Below are 21898 nucleotides of genomic sequence, written 5' to 3' on the forward strand. Positions count from 1 at the left end.
ATGTTCAAATTAGAACAAGGAAGCCTTATCAGATTCCATCTCTTCTCCTATATATTATGACCCAGTCTTGTTACCCTTCTCAAAAAAATACCGAGTATTGTCCTAGTGATGAGAGTCGTTCTTCAAAAGCTAGCAAAGAAGGCATGATTAACATGCACGTGCTTACAAAATCTGTTAATACATCAAATGAACTTGCAATGGCTAATTTTACAAAGTCAATATACTTGGGATCAACCTGTGGAATATAAAAAACTCTCTTTTTCATTTTGTCAGTGTATAATAAAACAACAGTCAGAGAAACAGCATTCTAGAATCATCCCCTTTAATGCAAGAAATATTCCAAAATAAAAAATGCAGTCAAAACAAAAATTGAAATTCATTTTCTACAATACAGAAGTAACAAATATTGGTTTCCATAAACATCAGACGTGGAGAACCAAACATCCATTTGAGAGGCATTTACCAATAAACATGATAGATAACAAGCCGGAGCGACCACGACCTAATGTTCACACAGATACCCCGTCAGTCGCATGGCTAGAGTAAATCGCATGACCCTACGAAGGTTCCTAATTGATAAATGTATAAAATCAGTACCAAGTTTTGTTTTGTTTTTTAAAATGCCTGGTAAACTTTTTAACGTGACCGGCGACGCTGGCATGACACACCCTCCAGCTCCACGTGAAACGCTTTTGACCCGGAGCTATGAGCCGATGAGGCCACAACCGGGGGACCTCATCCCCACACTTCACTTGTTCAAACCTGCGAGCACAATGGCTCAGCAAAGGCACGAGGCCTGCAAGCACAATGGCCCAGCAGAGGTTTGAACCTTGGTGGCCGCTTCACCAACGAAGTGTTTTAACCACGACACTACATGTCCGAAGACAATCAGTACCAAGTTTTTATCACCTGGGACTTGAACCAGTTTTTTGTGATTGTCAGTACAAAGGGCAGAGTTTTAGGCAATGTCGTCACAGTGTCTTTTTTTTTCATCACAGTTGCTACAATAATGTGTACAGCTAATTAGGAGTTACTTGTCTTCGTGACCCTTGTGTCATTGGAATTCTTGTAAATTCTATATAAATTATATCCCAACTTTAAAAACAAAACATAAGGACAAAAACATGGACAACATTTTCATTTCTGAATGCAAAGACAACACAACAGTGTTCTATTAACTAAATGAGCAAAACAAAAATGAAAGGGATAGCATTTTATTTCTAAATGCAAAATCAACAATCTCCAGTCTTCCCTGTTAGATAATTCAGAAAGGCAAAGAGCAAAAAGATAGCATAAGACTACCTAACACTAAGTTAAAAAACAAACAAAAAGAATAATTCTCATGCTGAAGAATGACGTATGAAATCTGTCAGTCACTCTCCAGACATCATGCTCTTGCCCGCATATATAGCTCTTGCCTGCATATACAGCTCATTATCCAGTGACCTGTAGTCTTCCTTTTCAGAGCCTCGAAACCATTACATAATGAACTGTCATACTAAATCTACCAAATGCTTTCCATTAATCCTGCTTCAAGTGCTCTGCATCCTTTTACACAGCCTTAACAGCCTTTAAATACAAACATCTACATAATTGCCCACGGACTAGCTGATGTGTATCTGAAATTTGAACCCAAAGAGCACATTATCTGTTTTAAAATGCCACCAAGAAATGATACATTAGTACACAGAAAAATCCACTCATAAATCACAATTTCCCATGAAGATCAATTTTTCATGCAATATAGATTACTAATTTCCACTTTAATTTGTCAAATGCTAAAAAATGAACTTCACAACTAAGTTGCAAGCTCAATCTTCTAGAAAAAATTAAATGTAAGATTTGTATAAGACTGGTAATTTTTGATAATTGCCATATTCAACATTTGGCCACTTCATAGGAGACAAAAATAAGTCAAATATCATTTGACTAGTTTGCCTAGTCAATCCTTGCAAGTTAGACTATGGATTAAACCTACATGCTAAACAAGAGGCATAAAAATTCTGAATTCAGAAAAACTGGTGATTGCTTTGCATCAGCTCAAAGGAGGTTGATTCAAAAAACGTGCAATCAATCAAGAGCAACCATAGCTTCTCTTTTTGAAAGGGAGAAAGGTGCTTGCAAAGTACTACATAAACGCTCCACAAATGGCATGTTTAGCATCATAGTTACACAACTCACAGAGCACTGTTGCAAATCACGAGTCTTTTTGAGGGCCAAGAAACTCAAAGGTGACTCTGCACAAACCTATTGATGAGTCTCTGTGATTGCTCAAGATTCCAACACAAACTTGCCAGAAACAGCAGAGATGTGTAAATCATCAACTCACTCAAAAACGAACAAAAAACCACACAATTTGATCTTTTCAAACCCATTTGAACCTCCCATCAAATTTCCTAATTGACTGCCGGGAATAACTATAAAATGGATCCAAATGCATTTAGGATATTTTGTATTCTATAGGTATTATCTATGATCATAATATTTGATGTTAATTATTAGCAATTTTCTCTAAGTTTTATAGCAATTGTGTAATTTATTTAAGAATTTTCCTTGTAAATAATTTGTATTGTTGGAATTGCTATTTTTTGGGCAAAAATCAGGTATATCCCAAAAAGGGGACATTACAATTTGTACAGAGCATTAATCCTGCCAGCCTGCGGGATAAACCTTCTTTAACCGCCATTCAATTAGGGTTAACTATTTGTTAGCCCTGTTTTTAAACTTGGAACATTTTAAAATTTTGGCATTTAAAATCCCATTTTGGATAGTTCTTTGTTTGAAAGGCCTCCCCTCCGCTCATCCACAAATGTAAAGCCTCTTGCAATTTCAAAGAGAAATAAAAATTTGTAACAATCAAAGACCTTAAAAAGCAATTTTGCAGCTAGAGCAAAATCACAGGAACCATTACCTCCAAAAATCTACGAGGAAAGATGCAAAATGCATTTGTGTGGGTATTTTCAGACAAAATCTTGTCCAATGTGGCAAGTTTTATGCTCACAACAACTCTCAACTTATGAGATTGAAAGTAAGTGGCTCGAAGCTTTCAAAATTCTCAATAATGACAAGATGGAGGTGAATGCAAAGACATGCTCGATGAGAACTTAATTAATTATATAATGCAGAATATAAAGTTGATTAAAGGACTATCATCGTCCTTCCATTTGTAGAAGTAAAGAGACTATTCATAAATTTTAATCCAAAGAGAATAAAGCAGATTTTTGGTGCTTATACATTGTCTATCAACCTATGCTTTGTCATCAATACAAAGATGGGAAAATTGTGTGCCATGCCAAAACGAGCTATGAATTGACAGAAGAGTATCCAAGCATAAATTATAAAGAAATTTGTTCAAATCTATGGTTCCCATGATGCTGATACACACATACGTAAGGTTTGATAGCATCCACGACATGAGAAATGTTTAAATAGTCCTTCAAAGAAATGTGGTCTCATGAATACCATGATTGCAGATTTCAGGTTGCATTGTAGTTGGAGGTCTGCAAGTTAAGAAAACTTGATTAAATACAAATAATAAAAAGTGGCGGCCTATCAGCATAACTACACTAGTTGACAACTTCTATTCACAAGTTGATTAAGCTCTCAGCACCGAAGCAAAGCAAGAATCCATTGGGCCATCGGGAATTTCGTCTAAGTTGACAAAACACCCACAAGGTAATTTATGTAAATCAGTGTTTTGTCTAAGAAACACAACTTACCGAGGGCAAAGTTGTATCGCGTTTTGTATCTTCATTGGCAACTTAAACAATAATCTTAAGTTGGCCACCTTGCATAATATGCCGACAAAGGGAGTTCCGTGCCAAAAGAGAGGTAGTTATTATAACTACCTATTGATAACCAACAATCAATTCAATATGCATGCATAATGGAGAAGTGTCGACAAACTGGTTGATGATATGCCTCTAAACCATATGCAGATAAATGGTTTCGTTGAAGAGACTTTAAACTTTTTGAAGTTAATGCATGTGAAATGCAGAAGCATAGACGCGGTATGTGAACTGTTTTCTAAAAAGCCTTAGAGAGATATCACCTCACAAAAATGCAAAATTTTATCAAAGATTGTGGCTGCATAATCTTGCAGACTTGCATGCATAATATAGAGGCATAATCAAAACATGTGAACTCACAGGTCATCTCATGGGAGACATAATTGCAAGATATGCACAAAATAGACATGTTGAAATGGCTTTAGAATTTTGGAGGCAAATACAAATGCAATTATCTAAACAGCTGTGTGAACATACTTTTATTGATGCCTGATATGACTATGTGAACATGCTTTTCACCAGTGAATTGTTTGATAGACTGCGTCAAAGAAGATGTCGTCCATGGAATGCAATGATTATTGCATAGGATATATTTGTTGAAAACAATGAAAAGGCTTTTGTAACTCTCAAGCAAATGCACACAATAGATCTAATTGGCAGATATAACATCAAATTCTGTGCACTTTTCAAACAATGATTCCTCAGTCTCCGCAAAAATGGAAGCTTTGAAATAATGTATAAACATCCATTAGTGAACAAGGCACGTGAACTTTTGACAGAAAGCCTCAAAGAGTTGCCAGCTCAAGGAATGAAATGAAATGGTTGCAGAATGTGCACAAAATGGATTTTGCAAGGAAGCTCTCAAATCTTAAATGAAGCAACTTAAACACATCCTAACATTGTAAGTTTTGCTTGTGTTTCAGCAAATGGATGCATGCCATGCATTCTTCAATCACATAATTGCATGGTCGACCTTATGCTGTGGTGGCTCTTGAGGACAACCTAAACCTTATTATTCAAATACCAAGTTAGACATGCATGCAAAATATGGATTCATAGACTATGAACCTGGATTGTTTGGCAGAATACCTCAAAAATACAAATGGGTTATGCCATAATGAGAAGCGTAGACAGAGTTATAGAATTGTATAACAGTTTGCTTCAAAGATGTTATACTGTGGAACACAATGATCGCATATTCGATTACAACCATACCAATATAGAGGGCCCTTGAATGAGGATGGCACCAAAATAGACAAAGCACATGAATGTTTGACATAATATTCAAAAGAGATTTCGTCTCACAAAGATGCAATGATCACAAGATCTGAAGAAAATGAATTTGTTGGAAAGGTTTTAGAAACTTTCAAACAAATCCAATTGGCAGGAGTAAAACCAAATTCTACAATCTTTGCTTGTGTCTTCCCTACACGTGCAGAAAGGGGAGTTTAAGAACAGGTTAGATATTCATCAGAGCATATCGGTTGAAAGGCTTTTGCCAGATATTATGGTTGAAAAAGTTCTGGCCAGCACGCACGGAAGATGTTGATGCATAGACAAAGGACGTTAAATCTTTGATAGAATTCTTCGAAGAAAATGGCTTCTCATGACATGACTACAGATATGCACAAAATCTGGTTGTTGAAAAGAATTTCAAACAAATGCATTGGCAGGGTAGTGCCAAACTCTTCAACCTCTGCAAGAATACTCGATTCCTGCACAAATTGGAAGCTTTGAATGTGAAATGAACATTAATCAAAGCATGGCAGAAGGGAGAATTTTGTCAGAAATTTATAAAGAATATAGAAGCAAACACTAGGCATGTGAACCGTTTGACACAATGCCTCAAAAGACAGCTTTTATGGAATGTTGTCATTGTAGGTATAAAGAAAATAGATATGTTGAAAAGACTTTATCAACTTTCAAGAAAATGCAATTGTCAGGCGTAAAGCTAAATTCAAACTCTGTGATTGTCTCCCAGCCCACTTGAAGAGAAAGCTTCAGGTTATGGACATCATCACAGCTTGTGATTATTGGGAGTGAATGTGAACAGGTGAAGGCATTCTCAGATCCACATTTGAAGGCCCTAGTACTTTTCAAAATTCCAGCCAAAAGGGCATTTGCTATTGAGGATTCTACTTCAAGTTTGAAACCTGCTGCTGGAGTAGGATTGGCAGTTTCGGGGTAACCACTAGGAATACTAGACAGGCACTTCTTCAGGCAGGAACTACATTCTTAACCGAAGATTTTCAGGACCCTACACTTTCTTCAGTATATTCCTATCAGATAACAAATAGTTATGTCATGGGACGTTATTGAGATATTATGTAAGGAGAAGCCCAAGAGTTGAGCATGCTCCTCTATACAAATTTGAATGGCATATTGAATCAAGGACATTCATGCATATCATGTCCAAAAGGTACAACAAAGTATGGTAACATCAATAAAGATAGTTCACTTCATAAATTCTTGTGGGGACGAAAATGAGAATAGAGCTTTTGGAACTTTAAGCAAGACCAACATTCATAAGATCCACATTTAAAACTTTTGAAACAATGTGGACTTAGTGAAAAAGCTAAAAAGGTCGTAAATACTTCAAAGGGAGTGACAATTCCTTCTAAAATCCATTTGTCAAGATGATACACAAATTATCACATAAAAGTGATTCCTCTGAGACCAATGAAATATCAAATTCTTGCTATGCAATAAAGAGGACAAGTTTAAAAATTACTGAGTATCAGGAATTTCTTCAGCAAGTATCAAGCATGGTCATATGTATGCGCAAAGCTGCTGATTTTTCTCGTTTCATGTCAGGGAGATTTTAAAGAGGCGTACAGGAGATTTTAAAAAGGCGTGAGCAACATGCACCATATTTTGGAGTGACAGATATTCGTACAAAGACAATTAATAAGGTATGTGAGATGTCAATGAAGATAAGTACACAAGAATGATCATGCCTTATACAAGCCTCTTTATTCTTCTCCTGAAGACTAGGTTGTTGTTGTTAGATATCAATCTAAACTGGTAACTTGTGGATCAAGAGAAGACTCAGTGCCCAATTCATCAAGATCAATTATTTGATCTCTTTCTCAAAATGTAAAGGTTTCATGTTACCCTTTTTGTAAAAGTGACTTATGTCACCATTGTAACTACAAGTTAGATTTTGGGCTTAATTTCTGTTAAGTTAGATAAATCCTAACTTACTTCTAAAAGGTAGTTATTAGAAGTGATCACTTAGGTAGTTATTCTAAGTGGTTACGCTAGGTAGTTACACTCGGTAGATACAAGATTGTTGCCTTCTAAAAGCCTATTATACAAGTCTTTTGTATTGCAAAAGGGGACTTTTACAGAGGAGAAACTCTGGAGAAATTTTCAGAGACACTTCAAAGAACTTTTTATGTTCATAATATATGTAGAAAGGATTTTGGACTTGTATATTTTCAAAAGGATAATGCAGAGAATGCATCTAAGTTCGTGTGTTCTAAATGTATTCGTGTGTTATTGTTACCAATTTCTTGTCTGTCAATTTGATGTAATGATACACAAGCAACCTTTGGTATCCCAGTCTGAATGTGTTGGAGTAGCCTATCTCTTCGTATGTCGAAATCTGTAATTATTCTTTCATCATCATCTCATGGCTAAACATATTATGTTATAAACTCCCCTTGTAATTTGTTACCGATTGGGAAATCTCAGTTGATGTTCGTATGTCTATCGTTTGGGTTTCCGTCTTTTATATCTCTTTAGTTTTATGGTTTCTCCTTTATGTACTTTGAGGTTAAAAGTACATGAAAATACCAAAACCCCCATCATACAAGGGACCTGCCCCTCTCAAACGTACAGAAAAATTGCAATTTGATTGCAACCTCTCCAACTGTTGGTGCAGTTGTCACTGCTCTTTAAACAAACAAGGTCAATTTTAAAAAAACAATCACAGTGACAAATCTATTTACCAACACTCTTCTTAAGTAAATCAAAAAAAATTAAAATCAAGTAGGCCAACATTGTGCCTCAATATGTGTGTGCCTTTCACATATATGCCTCGTGTCTTACATGTATTTATGTGTATGCTTCATGCCTTACGTGTATTTATGTGTATACTTCATGCCTCACGTGTATTTATGTGTATAATTCATGCCTTGTGTGTATTTATGTGTATAATTCATGCCTTGCATGTATTTATGTGTATGCTTCATGCCTTACATGTATTTATGTTTTGTGTCTTATGTGTATTTATTGTACACTTCGTGCCTTACGTGTATTTATTGTACACTTTGTGCCTTACCTATATTTATGTGTTTGATCCATGCTTAATGTGTTTTCAGCATGTTTACTCCATGCTTAACAATTATGAAAATGCCAAATCAATCTAGACTCTATAAAAGTGTATGTCCCTAAATTGGGGTATACCTGATTTTAGACCAAAGTAAAAATTACACAGCATAATTTGTTTACAAATAGTATTCTATAATTAAATCATATGATAGCAATTGAACTTTTAAAGTAAATAAGCAATTAAGCTAAATAACATCACATACTTGGATTTAATCAACCATTGTAGGGATTGGAGACGAGAGCACGATAGGGTGCCTAAACCATTCGCCGCAACTAAGCCAAAGGGCATGATATAACAACCCTTGGTCCACAAGTGGCAGGAACTCTTGTCCATCTAACATAGGGTGGCCTACTTAGATGGTGAACCCATCTCTGCCCTCCCAATCGTGTTTCCTTACTAACCCCTACATGATTGTTTGTAGGAAAATAAATGGATTATTAACTATATCAAAAATACATAAGAGATTATATGTTAAAACAATATCATCACATTGCACACCACAACACCTATTAGATCACAAGACTGTTGTATTCTGAATGCAGATTATTGATATCAAATCTGATCTGCTTCGATGCCTTCCTTGAAATGAGGATCTTCCTTATATATCCCCCACGAGGGGATGAAGAATCATATCTTTGTCATGATCCCCCCTTCCAAAAGTGGCATCTTTTCTAGAATGTCTGCTGCCTCTTCTAATAGAAATTGCTGCTGCTTATGTTGAGGACAACCATCTTATGCGTTGGTTTATTTAAGATATCCATCTTAATAAATCACCGATTTCATATATGGATACCTCTTGTCCGAAAAAGGGAAAGAGTATCGTGTGATGATTAACTTTTTTGCTTCCATAACAGAAAAAACTGTGACAATTTTCTGTATATATATATATATATATGAATATCTAACCTCGTTCCATTTCCTCCTCCTATTTCCCATCCCTATCTATCTCCTTTCTTTCTCCTTCAATTTATATCTTCATGTTCCTTATGAAGGGAGACGTCCCATTTAAGACAGATGCCTTTACTCAAGAGTCATACCCCTTTTGAATAAACCTAAACACAAGCTTCTTTATTCTTAATCGACTTTGATTAATTCATGCCTCTTCATTATAATCACTGCCTGTTACTTTTAGTGCTGCTAATGCAAACCTATTCTTGCACACTGACTTGTTTTAACGTGGCATAAATAAGGCTTGTTGCTCTTTACAATTGCTCAATGTTATAGGCATGGATCTCTGCTTATTTATGATTGATAATAATCACTGCTTAAGGATATTTAACATTATTCATCCAAACAGATTGCCAATCAGATTCTTTCTTGCTTTCTTAGTACTTATAATGGATTTAAGGTAGCGATCTGCTATTTATTATTATAATCTCTTTTTATTCTGATTGGCCCCTTCAAGGAATTATTAGTTATAGGACCGAAAGTTCGGGGGCATGACAAAGAGCTTTCGAATGCTTCCATGAAACCTGATCTTATCAATAAAGTTGATATGCACCTTTAGGTTGATATCTCGTGGTGTTTTACAAAAGCCTATAATTAAGATATCTGAACCTTCCATGATGCTTCCAGGACAGGGATGAGTATGGTATATCAACTGCAAGCATAAACTTGTTGTAAGCCTTACTCATGTCTAGCATGAACAGCATATGTTCACACTAAAAAAACAAATACTCTAGCAGAAATAAAGTAAATTATTATGAGACTGCTCAAAGCATGGCCATCAATTAGCCACTCAAGCAATTGCATTCCTAATTCTGATGCAACCATAAATATAGGTAACACATTTTCAAATATGGTCATTCTCCAATCTACTGACCTTTAGACTACTGTGCAGAGCTGTCTCCCAAGATGTTGACTCTGCTCTCTTGATCATTGGTGTCAATACAGTTCAATCAAAAATGATCTACTCATCAACTAACCATTGATAAGTCATTGTCATCTTTGATGCTTGCTCTAAAGAGTTTGATAAAAAAGTATTTTTCCAACTAATCAAGGACCCATGCTATTGTTATATAAATGGTAAAGCACTTCTCTGTATTACCATGAAGGACATTACACAGAATGCAATGTAACCCTAGGAAAAATCATGTTCAAGCATACTGGCACTTCGCAATAAAAGACCTGTCTCAACAATAGTATTCAGCACTATGGTTCGTATCAATAACTGCTTACTGAGGTCATACAAGCAATGTGGCTTGGGCTAACTGGTTAGTTACTAGACTGTGATGGCATTACATCTTAATTCAAGCAGCCAGTTACATTGTTTGTCAATCTGTTGCCTAGTTAGAAGACCGTGTATATTATGTCATAATCAAGAGTAACAACCAACTAGTTCTACAACCATTGTCAAAAGATATATAGGTTACACATAGTCTTCAACACAGTCAGATATGTAAGAAGTTTTGCATTCTAACTCGGATATAGCAAAAAGGTAGTATTAATAGTGAAAATTCAATCAAGAACTCAGCCATTAGCATTTTGGGCTAGATAAGTTGCACATAAGAAGTTAGAACTTGAAAAATCCTAAGGTTCAAATAGATAGCTTGGCAAGCTTATAGAATTTGTTGTCATATAAAGCATCATGCAATGAGCATCTACTATAGCGAAAATATTGGGCATTACCCACAAGGTTCCTAATGCAATCTGGACCTCTTCTTCATAGCAAAACATCTCAGTCTCTAAGTCAGATGGTAATTCGGTCAAGTCCCAGATACCAACATGAAGTTCAATGATCCCATCATAGCAAAACATTAGAAAAGATAGATACACTCCAATCATCTAACAATGAGTATCAAACTTTACTATATCATGAAAGTATACCAACATAAAGAATCCCATGAACTCTGCAATGGTTTAATCACTACAATTTTTTCCAAGTTGCAGTCAGCCATTCTGCTGAAGGTATGTATTGTTAATCAGTAGACATTAACTCTTTACACTACTGAAATGAATGACTTCATTTGTTCTATATAGTCATGATTATCACCAATAACCAAATGCCCAAATGTAGGAAACACCATGTTTCTGAATCATGAAAGATCACAACAACCACAAACTCTAAGAAACGTGAGCTTTTTGGAACTGTCAAGAACAATCATACAGACTTCTGGACTCAAATCACTTGGATCTTGTGAATCCATAAATCATATATGCTTGTAAGCCAAATAAAACAAAGTAACCAAATCCATCGCCAAACTAATAACATAGGGTATACTCAAATGCAACTTTGTAATGCCCCCAAAATTTGCATCCGATATCCCAATTACAAACTGACATGTCCAAGTGTTATATGCTACACCCTAATATCCTCAAGATCTAGAAACAATTTATCCAGTCAATAAGGACTGATCTCAACAGTAAAATATGCAATATGTCAACTTGAAATCTCACTCCTAAAGTTCCTCTGGCAGATGAAGGGAAAACCTATTCATAGAACCCCCTGAAAGAAAATACAAATGCAAAATCAATGGCTCAGACTTATCCCACGAGCAAATAAAATTTAGTTTGCATAATGATATAACTAGGTGATGAACTTCGGGTTTTTTTAACTTAATAAGAAGTTTCAGTCAAGTTGCCATTTGGGATTTCAACTCAATAAAATGAGCATACAAGCAAACAAATCACAAACTCAACATAGTTCTTACTACAAATACGGCAAGGTCGTGAAACAAAGAAGACCATACCTGAAACCATCTCTAAACCTTTCCAGCAAAGAACACTTGTGACCATAGATGTATGTCATGCTTCTAATCCTCATCTAAATATGTGATAAGCTCGCCCTTGCTTTAATGCAAAAAGATATCCATGATCTTGTGCAAATGTTGGGTTGACCAAATCAGTCCTTTACATATAAGAGGATGAGAGAAAACTAATTCTAAATTTCGAACCTTGCCAATTTCCAACCCTTGATTATGTTGTTGAGAGTTATTGACAAAAATATATCCTATTTCAAATGTGCAACTTGAGGTAATAACAGAGTTGTACAATAGAAGCTAATTACATCGCAAGGAAGATCTAAGGATTACAAACCTCCAAGGGTTGGTTTTGGGACCCTCACATTGCAAAAGATTTGGTTAGCGGGATTAAAACCATCATTGCTTGAGGACAAGCAATCTTGGGAAGGTCGGACTGTCATGCCCTGGCTAAGATAGATTGCAGCTTGTATAACAATTAGATCACAGCCTTTATCTCAGTCAAATTGCAGCCCACTAGACCTGATTGGATAAAACAGTGATTATATGAAGGGCCACTAATAGACTAAGATGACAATGATCAAACATAAAAATAAATCTGAAATATAGGATGTTGTGGGTTATTCTTCTGCCTCCAGCGATTTCTCTAAACACCAAAATATAATCATAATAATAAAAAAACATTAAATTGGGGATGTCCCTGCAGCACAACGGATGTTGCGAGCCCTGTTGGGTTCGAAACCCCGCAAGATGAAGGGCAGTCAAAGGAAGGCTATGTGCCCGCTCAATGGAGATGTTCACACTGGCAAGGGAGTAACTTACGCAGCCCATGATTACCACATTGTACCGCAGCCCATGGTTACCACAGCCTGTGATTGCATTGGACCTGCCGCCACACACTGGGGGATGTGTCTGTCAGCCTTGTCATTGCCAGCTGATGTGGAGGAGAGGAGAGATGCTGCCAGAGGTAGCTGAGGAGAATAGAAGGGAGAGATCAGGGTCAATGATCAAGGGATACAAGGGAGGTCATGGACAGGAGAGATAAGGAGACCAAGGAGATATAAGGAGTTTCTTGAAGAGATAGGATGGGGAGAAGTAAAAAAGAAATAGGAGAGCTAAGGAGGAGAAACCCAGCAAAGGAGAATAAAGGGGAGAGGAGAGTGATAAGGAGAACGGAGAGATAAGGATGGAAGAGATAAGGAGAAGAGCATTAAGAACAAAAAAAATATATAGAAATCAGTAAGAGGCAAATCAAAGAGGTGTTAATGCCTCTGCAACAGCAAGAAGTATCACCACGGGATGGGGTCCCCCAATGTGACCCCACTGGTTCATAGCTCCAGTCAAAAGCGTTCACCGATCAAAAATAAAAATAAATAATAAATAATAATAAAAAATTAAATTATATGCCAACAGCAATGATCCAATATTAATCAAAACTAATTATCAATGGTTCTCAATAAGGGTGGTTTGAAATGCAGCCCTTAGTTTATGAAAGTTGCATCCTTTGAAAGGAATGTGACAATTAAAAAAGTTGTAACTATTCATCCCACCATAAGGGATTAAAAAAGGAGAAGGGATTATCGGTGAAGGCATCAAGAAATGGAATGAAAAACAGAAAATAGAACAAGAAAATCTGATTCTGATTATAATACAGTGAGATACAGCAGACTATAATATTTGTTTTGTCTGCCTGTCATTGGGTGTCCAGAAGGAAATGGCAAAATCAAGACTATATAACGCACTACTCCCAAACAGAGCGCTGAAAAAATAGAGCTTACAGGAAAACGCACTATCTTCAAAAACAGGTCTAACAAAACAAGATTTGCAGTGCTGGCAATCACTGAATGATTGAAATCATGCAGTTAGACAGCTATTGCGACAGACTGGAGGGCATGTAGAATGAGCAACATTGGTAATAAAATAAGCAGTTCGGTAATTTGCAAGAGTAAACATACATTATACGAGATTTACAGAGAAAGGTTTCTACAGAAGAATTATGCCATTTTTATTGAATCAAAGAGCCTTTGCATTGCGAGAATGTTGAGCTTCAGGTCAGACAATTTTGATTGAAGAGAATCCGTGAAGTTTAATTTTTTTATAAACTTTGTGCCATGGAATTGACTGCATATAAAAATTCATCTATCTGTAATCATTTATGGTGTTTTCTTAGTGCTAGATCCAGTCCCAATTCGTTGAAGCGTTTTTTTGGCAAAATCCCTTACTAAAATCTTGTCCCTTTGAAATTTCGTATTTTTGTTTTTAGAATTTCACCTAGATTATTTTTGTCATTGATTCTTATCCTTTGATTAATTTGTTATATTGATTTCCAGAAAATTTAAAAGCCATCAATTCAAGTCATTTTAAAGTTATGGTTATTAGCATGAAACCACTAACATTGATAAAGAACTATGCAATTGGATCCAGAATTATTTTCTGGAACTAAATGAGATGTGTAGTAGAAAATTGATATTTTTTCCAGCAGTGAAGAACTCTGGAAACACCGTTTTGATGAGAAAGATAGGAATGAAAAATATCACTCTTAAGGTTTAGTCATCATTTACTTCTGTAAATGAGCATGTCATATACCTGCAGATCAGAATGGTTGAAATGAACAGTTGGCGACTAGGGTTTTACATTTTTTCCATGCAGGTGAACCAGCTAGTGCCAATGCTTTGAAGCAAATAGAGGCAATTGTAAATTAGCAGATTCAAGGTGAGTTAGATGTATATGCAAAAGAAGCTAGCCTGATGCAGGTAAAATGCATTATGGGTCTTCGAGCTGCGTATGGAGAAGTAAGGAACCTTCATAAACAAGGGTTGAACTCATAGAAATTGTTCTGTTTGGATAAGTCATAAAAACTAGTGTTATTTTACTAAATTGCTCTACTTTCTGAAGTTTTCAGTTGCAATGTGATCATGGTATGTGTCTGTGACAGGTTTATTGTGATCCTGTTTGAATTGTTTTCATTGGAAGATGTGTTGAGGGTCTTCTAGAAGATCCAGAATCCAGATAACCCATAGTGAGCATCGTTTTTGACAGAATTTTGTAATTGTAGGCATCACTGTAAAATTTGAATTTGGGTCTTAGACTTGGAATTGACTCTTCAAAAATTAAATCTGACATCTTGGAATTCTTAGGGACACACTTGTCAAATACACGAGAAGTAAACATTTTCTCTTATATCTGAAGAAGGAATTGCAAAGGGTGTTTGGAGAATAACTAACTTTACAACTAGGGCAGCCATTGAGGCAATTGAAACTGCAACATCTTTTGATTCACGTTTAAATGATGCCACAAAGTTGGAGGGAGCTGCATTAGAAAAGGTAACTGTTTTTCTTGAAATGTCAAACATGACTATATTCTTTTAATTTTTTTTTTCCTTCTTTATCCCTTCCAGATGCATCATGGGTTTGTCATTTCATTTAATTGAAATCATGAGTTTGTCATTTCATTTACTTGAAATCATGTGTACAAATTATTCTATAAATTATTTTTGATATAAATTATTATCATCTTTAGATCATCAATTCGCCTTTTAGGTTCTCAAAAACTCACCATCCTGGTACAGAGCATGCTAGTAAAGCCTATTTGTGTTTATTCTTTTAATGAGTGTGAGAGTTCATCATTTTTAGTTGCATATTTGTGTTTATTCTGCTGGTGCATGTATTTGGGTTAACATGCTGGTAAAACCTATTAGATTTAGGAGGCTATAGAAATATATGAAGATTCCTACAACCCCCTTCTAATGGATTTTAGCATAAACTCACTAAAACTATCATAACTAGGCGCTATTTGGTATTTATTAATTACATTTTATTAGATTCATGGATCCTCATCCAACTAACTTGCTATTTTACGTAAACCAATAAAAATACAAAAGCACATTATAAATTAACTAGGATCAAGGGAACTCAAATGACACCCTCTTGAGCTATCAGAGTTAATAGAGCATCTGGAGGTTGTTTTTTTGCTCGTGCCAGCAATTATCTCTCCAAGTGGCAATTGAAGGACCTTGTTGATAAAAGGCAAAATGGAAGATCTGTAAACGACAGTTAAGAGATCTTGTGACTTGGGACACCTAGAACCTCTGTAGGGAGCATCTCTTGTCTGATACAATTTTCGAGATTCTATATACCTTTAAACAAAACACCTAACTTTATTTTCATAGCTTAGGTTTCAGCTATATTAATTTGAGCTAGTAATAGTGTTTGTAGTAGTTTTTAATTGTATTGACAATAATTATAATTTATAATTAAGTCTCTCATCTGCAAGGTATATTATAATTTTTATTAATATTATCTCTTCATGGATGCTTTTCAATTTAACTTGTTTTTGTGTATCATAGAAAAATATTTTTTAGTTTATGAAAGTTGCATCCTTTGAAAGGAATGTGACAATTAAAAAAGTTGTAACTATTCATCCCACCATAAGGGATAAAAAAAGGAGAAGGGATTATCGGTGAAGGCATCAAGAAATGGAATGAAAAACAGAAAATAAAACAAGAAATCTGATTCTGATTATAATACAGTGAGATACAGCAGACTATAATATTTATAAAGTGATTGGTATTCAGCATGAATGTAGTTATTGTTCATTTATTTATAACTGTTAAAAGCTTCAATTTATTTATTAAATTAAAATGTCAATTCTTCAAGATATATATTAGTAATTTATCTATTTGATTTCCAACAAGCAATCACATTTGGAATCAATGTAAAAACATATGATAAGCAGATGCAGCAGTACTGGTTCCCTCATTAGGTACACCAACCCCAAGATGGATGTGCCAATAATTAGGGCCAAGGGGCTTACTGAATCGGAAGCTCATTCCATGACCGTGGGCTTGATTGAGGAGGACAGGCTCTCGGTACCCTATTATGCTTACCCATCGAATTTCATAATATGGTTGGCTGTTGGGAATAACCATGAAATGGATCCAAATACATTTAGGATATTTTGTATTCTACAGGGTTATCTATGATCATTATATTTGATGTTAATTAATTACAAATTTCTCTAAGTTTTATAGAGATTGTGTAATTTATTTAAGAATATTCCTTGTAAATAAATTGCATTTTTGAAATTGCTCCTTTTTTTTGGGCAAAAATCAGGTATATCCCAAAAAGCGGAACATTAAATACTTAAGGATAAAATAAACGAGACATACATGACACGATCCATACTAAGAAGAGGAATCAACTTGGGGATCAAAAATATATCAGATCTTCTTATGTTTGTCCACAGCAGATTACATATGATTTCACACTTGCAAATTAAAATTAAGCTTCTCCCTTAGGATAACCAAAATGGGATTGAATAAACACTTGTGATGCCAATGAGCTTGGTAGAAAATTAGATAAAGATGCTCGCAATAGTTGAATGATTTTCATTTCACCCCTAAGCTTAAATTCTAAAACATGGATAATTTCATTTTTGAAAACATCATTATCAGTTCAGAACAAAAGGAAGCAAAATATATCTTAAAGAAATTATATTTCCGCAAAAAAAGATCTCAGCTGAAAAAACTTTTGAGCTTGCAAAAATAAAACTTAAAAGGAAAAACACAAACAGATTTATATAATCATTAAACCTACAATAAATCCAATCAATATTTGGCCAACGCAGTCCAGTGTACACAACAGGAGATAAAATAATGGCAGTTACAAGTTTAGAAAAAGATTATTATTCTCGGTTTTGTTGGTCTAGAAGATATGTGCTGAAAGAATTTGATAGAAGGAATGCCTGTTGGACATGGCATCTAAGCTAAAGGGCACCACACCGCAGAAGAAGAATTTAGCAAATAACATTATTGGAAAATTACCATTTCAGAAAATGATATCCTCGTCTTTCTCAGTCCCCATGGATAGCATATCATGTGCCTTCCGCATGGAAACCCCCTTCTGCAGCGCAAAATTCTCAGCCTGCTGATCCTCCGCAAAGGACTTGGCACTTTCCATCTGCCGCTCAAGCTCCCTCTTCTTATACCCCTGAATCTTCTTCAGCCTAAAGAAGTCCTCCCTCTCCAGCTCATCGAGCTCTCCCTTTATATAATTAATAGTATTCTCCAGCCTCGGCTTCACCACATTCTCCAGCGCATTAACCCTCCGATTGGTCGCCTTGATGGCCTCGTCCAGCGTCAAAAACGAAGTCTGAAGTGAAGCCAATTCCACGAGAACCTCAATAGCCTTGATATAAGCAGATCGGCAGGACTGGATCTGCTGCCCTCCACGAGCCAAGCCCGTCAAGTCATTCTTCGTCGCTCCTTCCTCTGTAAAATACTCGAATTTGGGCAATTTAACACCCGCGACATTTTCTTGACGGGCACGGACCTTGACGGTTGCGGACTCCACGTTTTCCAGGACGACATGCTTGATGTTTTCCCCTGCCGCGTATTTGGCTTCGGTTAGGGCAAAGGCAGAGGCTTTCATGGTTTCGCCCATGGTTTCTTTCGCTGAAACGATGCGCTTCAAGATTTGACGGAACTGGACGGTAAGGGCATCACTTTTCTTCTTGAGCAGAGTGTGCCCTCGCGTAGCGCCTACCAGCCGGGCTTTCATCACACCCAGCATCGTTACCGTCGGCACCACGTTCAGCCGCTGCCCCTGCCCAGACATATTTCACCGCTTCTGTTCGACCAGAGTTCGAATCCCTTATAGTTGTAGGAACCAGTAAAATTCTGGTGCCCTGACGTGTCTAGTTCGAATCCTTTCGCTGACTCTGCGCTCAGATCTAGAACTAATTGCACGAAAAATCTTTGTTTCTGGTTTTGTTGTTATTTAAGACCAAATTGTGTTTCTTGCAACTGAGCGTGCACGTGTAATAATCAAGTTGTTTCTTATTAGACATTGCCATCTATTATTGTGATGTGTCGTATCATCATCATCATCTTTTTTTTTTTTTGCAATTGAAAAAATTTGTTTTATAGGTAAAATTAAAAATCGATTAAGTTTTTGTTAATGTTATGGTTCGTTAATCTAAAGAAATAAATCGATCAAGTTTTGTTAATGTTATGGTTAGTTATTCTAAAGAAACAAATCGATCAAGTTTTGTTAATGTTATGGTTCGTTATTCTAAAGAAACAAATCGATCAAGTTTTGTTAATGTTATGGTTCGTTATTCTAAAGAAATAAGAGACTCGTATGTATAGGTTGTGTAGAGTCCTTAGGTCCACCCCACTATGCTCATGGAGATAGTCACATTGCCCAATATTCATACAAATCATAAAGAGGGAGTAATAGGCTTACACAAATGCCACACTCTACAAGGAGTACACATTCAACATAAGCAACTCAATCCAAAGCAAGAACCACAATGTAATATCAAGATTGGAAACACCAACAATACAATACTCACATAATAGAGCAACATTCAAATATGATAAGGTACCTAACCAACAATAAGCAACAACCAAGAGGGAAAGCATCCTCAATCAATAATAATAAGGATAAGGAGGCACCATCAAGAAAAACACCAAATTTTCCTTACGACATAAATCACCATGAGATAACCAAAAGCTCAAGCAACAATAAATCCATAGGGTATACTCAAACTATCAAGACCTTATACTAGAGTACTGGTGTAAGTAGTGTCATCATGTGTGCTCATGAGGATGCACCACACATAACATAGCATTATCCCATATCGATGAGAATGGCGATCATGCAAGTCTCAATGCTACATGTGCGGGAAAACCACTTCGGCTAAGAACTAATGCCCACATGTGCAAGCATGCCTTCTCAATGCACCCTTGGCCTCATACTAGTGTTGAAGGAATGTTCAAGGCACAAGTTATCTTATTAAGTGTTTTAACCCTAGTTTATTATTATCTTATCACTGGATTACAAAACTCTCCAAATGTGGTTGCCAAGTGTACCGCTTACAGGATAGGGACACAAATGGGAGCCACTTCCTAAACCCACTATAAGACCTAGTCCTAGGCTCATCCCATTCAATCAAATGAAGAATCAAAATAAACACAACGCCACAATTCACTTATCATTTTCACATGTTTCTAATTCTATTTCAAGGAACTATTGCCCAATGGAACTTTCACTTTCACATTTGCTACCAATAACAAAATACCATTTCCATACATAAGCAAGGCATACTCAATTGGATACAATACCAAGAGAACTAATCCAATTTGATCCTACAATGAAATTTGCACACATAAGATCATTATTTCATACAATAATATCATATAAAAACCATAAAAATTCGTCTTTCGTCAAATACAAAATTTGAACAAAAAGAACCAATCATGAAGGTCATCCAAATCTAAGCAAGAAAAGGGGAGAACATAAGAATCAAATATAAAATACTGGTGATCAAAAGTTCGCATTATTGCTGATCAAAAGCGCAACATTAGTTATCAAAAAAGCAAGTGTAGGTGACAAAAGTGTAGATTTGGGTATCAAAAGTGCAGGTTTAGATATCAAATGTAGGTTTGTAAGTAGTTTTGCAAAAGTGCAACTTTAAGCATCAACTGTGTGGCTCAACATTGATGGACCTCTAAAAACTCAAATAAAATAAAAGAGCTCAAATAAAAAATCTAAAAGAACCCATTTGAGGAAATGTGCCTAACATCATGTTTCAAAATAAAATTCACCAAAGCATCTCACAAATGCACTCAAAATGCCTTTCACCCAATCCAAGAAAAAATTGATAGCATCTCCCCAAATAAACCCATGTTTTCAAATTTGAATCCAACAATTTGTGCAATCAATAAAATGGAAATTTTTAAATTGAAAGTATGTTATAATTCACTCAACAATTTATTTAAAACAAATGGGAAACATTAAAATTGAAAGACGAGAGAAAATTGAATTCCTACCTCAAACTTGATTAAAATTTCAAATTAAGAATGCAAGCTATACACACCAAGAGAAGGTGAAATTTTTGGAAAGCTTGAAGAATTCAACAACACGAATCCAATGAGCCTCTACCCTTATAATTCAAATCAAAACATCTCCCACAATCACCAATCCAAATTCTAAAATGTAGGGTTTTATAGCTCCAAAATGAGAAAATAATACAAGTATTAAAAAACTGAACTCTAATTCAACATTATAAACTTGAACTTTTAAGTGAGAAATAAAATAATATTTTAATCAATCCAAATATGCAATAAACACCAAAATGAACCCCAATTCTAAAATCATTTAATTCTCATGAAATCAAATACATATAAGGCGCATTTAATCATTGAATATTAAATTACCACTGTCATATTAAAATATCATTGATATGATCATGTAATAGTGACAAATCACAATTGACTGACTATACACTAACAGTCATTATGGGCCAACTAAACATGATGACCAAGTTTTTTGACAGCTACCAACTGACAAATCACAATTGACTGACTATACACTAACAGTCGTTATGGGCCAACTAAACATGATGACCAAGTTTTTTGACAGCTACCAACTATGATAGTCAGGGCTCAAATAATAAAATGCAAGAGAAATCATCCTTATTGAGGGATGATGGGTTTTGGCTCAGGGTATTTTTCGCCAATGTTCTATCTCATGTTAACCATTGTTCGGACTATGGGCAGACTCAAACCTATGAAGCCAGGTGGAGTCAATGCCATGTACCTGTAGTGTGTGCACATACATACATACATACATACATACATATATATACACATACATACATACATACATACATACACATGTATATGTATATGTATATGTATATGTATATGTATATGTATATGTATATGTATATGTATATGTATATGCATATGTATGTATGTATATGTATATGTATGTATCTATGTATCTATGTATCTATGTGTGTGTGTGTGTACATATACATACACACACACACGTGTGTGTGTGCACATATACATATACACACACACACGTGTGTGTGTGTGTGTGTGTGTGTGTGTGTGATTGCATTAATGATTTGTTATGTTGTCATTGATGTCAATTAACCGGTAATGATGTTATTGTAATGTTCTTTTGTAACCGGTAGAAAGAGCTAGTGAAAGGAAACTATAACCGGTTGGTAAGTTTGTGGAGTGAACTGGTATTGTTAAGTATTGAAGAGTTGAACCGGTAAAC

General features: G+C 35.6%; 1 protein-coding gene across 1 annotated transcript; it reads right to left on the reverse strand.

Moving 5' to 3' along the window:
• Window positions 1–1194: 1194 nt before the first annotated feature.
• On the reverse strand, window positions 1195–18631 carry LOC131050809 (V-type proton ATPase subunit D). The gene is made up of 2 exons (XM_057985091.2): window positions 17644–18631; window positions 1195–1648 (listed from the first exon to the last, which is right to left on the reverse strand). The coding sequence occupies exon 1, from the start codon at window positions 18434–18436 to the stop codon at window positions 17648–17650; it is 789 nt and encodes a 262-aa protein (XP_057841074.2). The 5' UTR covers window positions 18437–18631; the 3' UTR covers window positions 1195–1648; window positions 17644–17647.
• Window positions 18632–21898: the final 3267 nt, after the last annotated feature.

This window comes from Cryptomeria japonica, chromosome 2, assembly GCF_030272615.1.
Source record: "Cryptomeria japonica chromosome 2, Sugi_1.0, whole genome shotgun sequence".
Classification (NCBI taxonomy): Eukaryota; Viridiplantae; Streptophyta; class Pinopsida; order Cupressales; family Cupressaceae; genus Cryptomeria; species Cryptomeria japonica.